The following is a 7300-nucleotide window of genomic DNA, read 5'->3' on the forward strand; positions in this document are numbered from 1 at the left end:
TCATTCGAAATATGCTTTACCATCTTATAATAGGCATTAAAAAAAGATTAGTTAATTAAACCTAAAAAAAACTTAGATTTAACAGACAGAATTAGTACGTATGTGTATAAAAATAAACCAAGTTTTAAAGTATCAGTGCACATTCACACACCATCTATCTACTAATAAGATGCTCCATTCGCTACCATAGATGGTTAACTGATACATCAGACTGATCATACACCCAAATCTCACGACGCCACGCTCAGACACTTGTCGTGCTCGAACATGCGCTGTATTTAAGCTGGCATAGCTTGGTCGACGCCGGACAGCACGTGCTGCCCCTTTCAGCCTACCTGGGCAGATTTGTCAGAGTCCATGTCCAGCAGGCCAAAGCACAAGTTCTTCATGCACCTCTCAGTGTCGGGTATCCTATGGAAACAGCTATTCCACCATCTAGGATCAAGACTTCACATGGGACAGACACACAGACGGAGATAGGATAGATCCAATCTCGTATAGCACAACTCAGCAACTAAAGTTCTGCTACTGTATCCTCAAGCAGCTTTGCCCCTGCGACCGCTCTCGCCGCGTGCCGTCAGAACGAGATTCGACTCATGCACACACACACACACATGTACGCACGCACAACTTGTTGGGACGTCAAGGTTACAAAGCTACTCTGGCCCAGTGGCCCGCATACCAAAACAGGTGGGCCTAAGGCTTGTAGGTGCTTGTGTGTTGTTGTGACAAGTTGTTGAGGCTCTTGAAGCTGTGAAGCGATCACAGGACAGACGAAGGATGCGGATGGTTACTGTCGGGATTATTAACAATTATTGGACTCTAGAAGCCGAATAGAGTTTTTTAAAGCTTCTAATACTGCATATTATTCTTCAACAAGTCTGATGAAATTATTTTATCACATTCTGAACCGCCAAAAATTTGTTTGATGACAGTTTGTACCCAGAATTAGGGCATTAACTGTAATTAGCACGTGACCTGTCACTCTCTTTACACAAATTATTACACTGACTACCGTCTTGGACTATATATCTTTATATAACCAACACGTATATTCGATGACGAGGTTTCAGTAAGAAAACCACACAAATCAGTTGCGGAATTATCTGTATTTTTTAACAATTTCAGTCGTAATCGTGCTGTATGAGTGAATTTGACTTATAAAAAATAAATAATACTTCATTTGCTTCCTTAAAGTCTTAATTATAATTTCCAGAATAATTATTAAATATCACTGAAATATAAACAGCCACGTGCCCCCTTAACATTTTATGTCCAATCAAAGCTAGTGTTATAATACCATACCATCTAATGTTACACATTTTGCTTTGGTTCTAGTTTAATCTTTTTTTTTTATTTAAAGCGTTTTTTTTTTTTTTTCTAAATTGCAGACACATATGTTATTGCAGGAAGGACAAAAACAAGTCGAGAGCCGTTAATATGTTGAGCAAACAAAGAAATACAAAGATGTTCGTGGTGGGTCAATGTTTGTGTTTTAAACTCCCAAAACAGACTGAACTTTAAAAAACTGAAAATAACAAGATATTCATAACATTAGATTCTCCGCTAAGAGCAGTGAAACAATACTGATGTTAAGTGTTGAAGCATCGCGTTTTTCAAACGCGTAAAATATGCTTAATATATACATATGGTTAGTTAAATATTTTAGCACATGTTATTATTTCCTGACTTCCAACGGAAGGGTTCCCCTGTGAAACAGTGATAATTCTACGGACTTACAACGCTAAAATCCGGGGTTCGATTCCTCGCAGTGGTCACAGCAGATAGTCCAAAGTGGCTTTACTTTAAAACAAATAAGCCAAAAAAGGATGGCTTCATATATTTGTTTGTTTTAGTGCAAAACCCATTGGGCTATCTGCGCTCTGTTCATCTCGAGAAATCAAACCTCGAATTTTAGCGGTGTACGTCCGTAAGTAATCATAAGCACTTTCCAACTGTTACATCGAACTGTCTGAAGCTTTCTTTTATAATAAAAAAGCCTCTATCAAAATTATTCAAATTCAAAACATCATTAGAAATCTATTACCACGGCGCTAGAAATCCCAGAAATAAAGTCTCTTAACCAGTATATTATTATATCCGTTTACTTGTTTATTAAAACTGTTAACTTCACATACAAATATACGCGTTTATGAAGTGTTTACAATTAAATGGTAAAAAGGAGAACTTGTAGTTCGACAAGGGTATCACTTTATAACTTGCCTGATTTCTTGAAATATTACTTGCTGATGTGGCGCAACAAGGAAGTACATCAGAACACACCATATGAGTCACAAACACAACTGATAGTCATCAATACTCAACTGTCGTTTATTATGGATATTATTAAACGTGTTATTCAAACCCTGTATTACAGGCAGTAAAATCAAGCACTAGATTCCCGAGGAATTAAATACAAGGAATAATCACATTCGAAAACAAGACAACCCAACAAAGGGCTAAAAACAGAGAATGAGGAAAACGTATATCGTCTCGACAAAATAAGTGTACCTTATACTAGCCAATGTACTTGGCAAAAAAAACTGCATCTCTTTATCCCCTTGATCAAATTCTGTTTTTAGTTGTTTTACATTTATTGTTTAGAATCGGGAAGTCATGAATATAGACAAGTTTCTTAGAGAAGTATACCGAAACTGCAGTACAAAGAAGTGAATAAATGTGAAGGTTTGTTTGTTATGGATTTCGTGCAAAGTTACACAAGGGCTATCTGCGCTAGACGTCTCTAATTTAGCATTGTAAGACTAGAGTGAAGGCAGCTAGTCATCATCACCCACTACCAACCGTCACTTTATAACGACCGCACGGCTGAAAGGGCGAGCGTGTTTGGTGGGACGGGGATTCGAACCCGCGACGCGCAGATTGCGAGTCGAGCGCCCTAACCACCTGGCTATGCCGAGCCTAATTGTGAAGGAAGCATTAAAAATACCATAAAGTAATTTAAACGGACACGGAACGCTTGAAACAAGAATTCAACATCGTATTACAGCATACAACACAGTCAGGTGGAAAAAAACTTGAGAATAAAAATATTACCAGATAGCTTCAAACTGTTTCTCGTGATGAAAGATTTAAAAGAAGTATACACAAATGAAGACGAAACCGAGAATTACACAAATTTAACCTGAGAAACCGTAATGTAATCAATCTATTGTAGGAATTTGTAAATACTAAGTTGGTAAATACAAACAGAATTTGCGAAAGAACGCCAAAATATATGTATATTTTAGGATCAACTGAATTTTTTTATGCTTAAGAAATTGTAGCATTTCATTTACCATACCAAAACGTTGAAGAATTAATCCCATTATAAAACATCACAGAAAATCCATTCTGTCCTTTATTTACTGCTCTACCTAATGAATGTCCCGATAACGGACTTCTCATGGGAACAAACGATACCTGAAGGCTAGAAGGTCAGCTTCTCTCTGAAAACCCTCACCAGTTCATCAACCGCTAGTAAATGTCTATTTCCCGAAGCATTTGAGATAAGTCGATAAGCTTAATTATCTGTTGATTAGGTATTTGGTAACTTGTCTTGTGTGTGTGAAAATTTAATCGCTTAGTTTCCGCTCTTTACACACCTTTAGCAAAGAGGCAAGTGGACTCCATGACAACAGTTGTTAGGATATTCATTCATCGGACGTTTCAGATTTAAAATTACATCCTTTTAAAACTTTCATCTTTCAGCTTTATATATATATATATATATATATATATATTATATGTTTTAATTTTGACATTAAACTAAGCTTACATACCTTATGTATTGTTCTCTATTGTTATAGATAGCTGATAATAGAATTTGTTGATCCGAAACGTCCGTTGAATATGTATGTTTATAATCGTTGATATGTTCCTGTTTCTAACTAGACTCCAGTTTCCACCTGATGAAACTACCTTATGTAAGGGCACTTAACCAGAAAAATGAGTTCTACCGCGTGGCCTAGTGATTAGCGTACCGGACTATGAATCCAGGGATCTAGGGTACGTGTCCTGTTTCCGTAAAATGCACTCTGCACCTTTTAGCCGTGGGAGCATTATAATAGTGACGGTAAATCCCTATATCTGGTCAGACATGTGTAACCCAACAGCTGACAGTTGGTTTCTGTTGACTAATTAGCTACTCTCTGCTCTATCGGTTCAAAACTAAGGACAGCGGCTAGCGCAGATATCCCATATGTAGCTTTTGTGCAAATATTTGAAACAAACACTATAACAAGCAGCTTTGATACTGAGAGCAACCTGCATTCTTGTGGTGCCAGTTCTAACAGTCAGCCTTGATATTGAAACCAAGTGTCATTCTTGTTATGGCAGTTCTAATAGTCAGCCTTGATACTGAAACCAACCGTCATTCTTGTGGTGACAGTTCTAATAGTCAGCCTTGATATTGAAAGTAACCATCATTCTTGTGATGGCAGTTCTAATAGTCAGCTTTGATATTTAATTTAAGCAACCATCATTCTTGTGATGCCAGTTCTAACAGTCAGCCTTAATATTGAAAGCAACCGTCATTCTTATGGTGCCAGTTGTAACAGTCATCCTTTATAGCGAAAGCAAGTGCATTCATCTGTAACTTTACACTGTAGTTTATTTCTGTATCAATCACAAAACCCTTTGAGGAACATCCTTGTGCTGAAGACACTTTTAATAGGATGACCCTTCCCGATAAGCCTATGACAATCGTTTAGCTAAATCCATATTTATCCAATGTGACGTTAAGAATCGTCTTTCAACATCAAGATTGTTTTTAAAAATCTTTTAAGGTCGGTCTCCATGTGATGTGTGAAAAAGTTGAAAGAGCTAGAAAATTAAATGTTTAGCATTATAATAACATTAGCACTCTTGTGTGAGATATATAGGTAGAAAGTAAAAAGTAAAACAAAACAAAAACATGAACTATTTGTTTCATCAAAAACGGTTTTAAGTTTAAGAAATACATTTATTTGATTGCAAACTCCGTACTTACTCCCTTTCTGGAAATGGTGCATTGATGAAATTTAATCAGTTGTGAGACATAACTATATATGTAGCAAGAAAGATTAGTATTGAGCTCACCCAACAACAAAAATGAAACCAGACAGTTTTGTTTCTAAATATGTGTTTTTAACATAAAATCAGACAACTGAATGAACACAACAGTCCAAAGAGATAAATCTCAAATGAACCACTCACTGCCTCAGTCTTCATTACCAGCACCCCTTTACTCATAAGTTGTAAATGATTAATATTATAAAAAACGAAGTTTAATGAATTTTAAAAAGGATGAACCCTATTACTTCTAAAAAAAAATTACCACATTTTGACGTTGTTTGAAAACAATCGCTATATTTTACTATTTCTCCCCCAAAAACTTCGTTTCAAGTCAGAGGTCAATAATTAACAGTCTTATTAAAGCTGTGAAGCTACAAATATTAATCACGAAAAAGCAAATAAACTGAACATAGGGTGTAGTTGAGCCTTAAAACAAAATGTTCTAATAATCAGTAACTTTTCTTCTCACAACAAAACGACTGAAACGACGAGCGTTCAACATCCTTTAGTTTTACAGCTTACCACCAGATAGCGCTATAAACAGAAATTATAAAAATTAGTTAACAAGTGTGGCTGGTTACTGGTTTATCGCTATATTTAATTAGTTCATAAATATTCAACACGGACATTGGAGAAGGTATTTGCATTATTATTAAATAAATTTTTACTAAAGAGACAAGGACACTTGTGTGTTGTGTTGATTACTTCACCAAAACACAACTTCTGCTTACTTATGTAATTATACATTCAAGAAACTACCTACACCTAAATAGTCTTGTCTCTCTAAGATATTTCTTTTAAGCTCATTAAGCTCATTTAACGTATACATTATTTTTAGTGCATACGAGTGCCGGAATCTGGAAATGGGCAAATAAAGGATCACGGTTAATATAATTAATTGAAGTGCTTAATTTTTGCCAGATCTCTCCAGCTCTGAAATCCGGAACCACCTTTTTCAAATCTAATAGTAGCGGAAACACTATAACTGTTTTTAAGATTGCCTCGGCTACACTGCGAACTTTTATTTGACTGACATTGTTAATTGAATTGTTTCTTTCCAGTCCCATCCCAAGTAGAGCCTCAGTAACTTATAACTTGTTATCTTCCAAAATCCAAATTCTCTCCCTACAAGTACAAATTACCAGGAGTTGGATACCGTTTCTTTTATTCTACAAATTAAACACTTATTAATTGTTTATTCAAATAAACAGATAAATTGTGCTAAAAAAAAATTCAAATAATATATTTTAGTATTGCATTTATACACTAACTAATGTATGAGCTACGCTCACAATGCTTACAGGGAGAAGTTCTTAGTTAACTCTACAAACAAGTATAAATCGTTTATTTCTTATGAGAGTATTGTTACGTCTCTGGTCGTTTGTTAATTTCCGGTATAAATTCTTCCCGAGGAACTTCAGCGATACAAGTCCTTTCTTAAATAAAACTAGTTTATTCTTTCTCAGTACAACTTCTCAATACAACACGCACTTTACTTACGGTCACTACTGCTCACTTGACTCAATTATCTGTCTCTATGTCTTCCTTCAATCTGAGAATATATATGCCATCACTCTACCTCCGCTTTATTTGCCGGGCTTATATACAAAAATAGAGGGCGTCTGGCAAACACTAGAGTTGCCAAGAACAGTCATGATCCTTCTAGAAACTCATGATGTGTTACCAGCGTCACGTGACTTCCGCTGTCGTAACAATATATTATATCTGTACGTCTACTAATAATTCATTTATGCTATAAACTCATAGGTGTTTTATTCTAAAAGAATGGATTGTGAATATGCATTACTGTCATACATTTGTTATTTAATGAGTCATTTAATTGTTAAATATATAATTATTTTAAGACAGTTTATTGTTTATAAAAAAATCATCTTAGGCACTTTTTATTCATGAATCAAAAAACATTTTAAATCTTTTATTCTACAATTATGATATATTCACTAAGTATTATTTGGTAATTTATATAACTATACATGTGCAACTATACATGTGTAACTATACATTTATATTAGAATTTGTTTGAAATTGTTTCCTACACCCATCCCTTGATGGGTCAGTGGTAAGTTTGCAGATTTACATAGCTAAGATCTGGAGTTTAAAAAATTACTGCCTTAAGTTTTCATAACTTATTAAAATTTATTACACTTTTTCAAAAATTAGTGAAGTGTTACCTACTAGTATTAAAAAAAAAGTCAACTTCTACAACTGAAATGAGAAATAGGATGCA

At 35.0% G+C, this 7300-nt stretch overlaps 1 protein-coding gene across 6 annotated transcripts in view; it reads right to left on the minus strand.

The window, feature by feature from the left end:
- Nucleotides 1-7300, minus strand: part of LOC106462918 (tight junction protein ZO-1-like) — a 227093-nt gene that overhangs the window by 135605 nt on the left and 84188 nt on the right. Inside the window, exon 1 of one of the 6 annotated variants that reach the window (XM_022390324.1) lies at nucleotides 336-567. The exons of the other annotated variants lie outside the window; for them this stretch is intronic. Within the exon in view, the coding sequence (XP_022246032.1) occupies nucleotides 336-389 (54 nt within the window). The 5' untranslated portion in view covers nucleotides 390-567. Of the gene's footprint in view, nucleotides 1-335; nucleotides 568-7300 lie in introns of those variants that run through there. 6 annotated transcript variants of the gene reach the window in all.

Source organism: Limulus polyphemus, unplaced genomic scaffold, assembly GCF_000517525.1.
Source record: "Limulus polyphemus unplaced genomic scaffold, Limulus_polyphemus-2.1.2 Scaffold1282, whole genome shotgun sequence".
Lineage (NCBI taxonomy): Eukaryota > Metazoa > Arthropoda > Merostomata > Xiphosura > Limulidae > Limulus > Limulus polyphemus.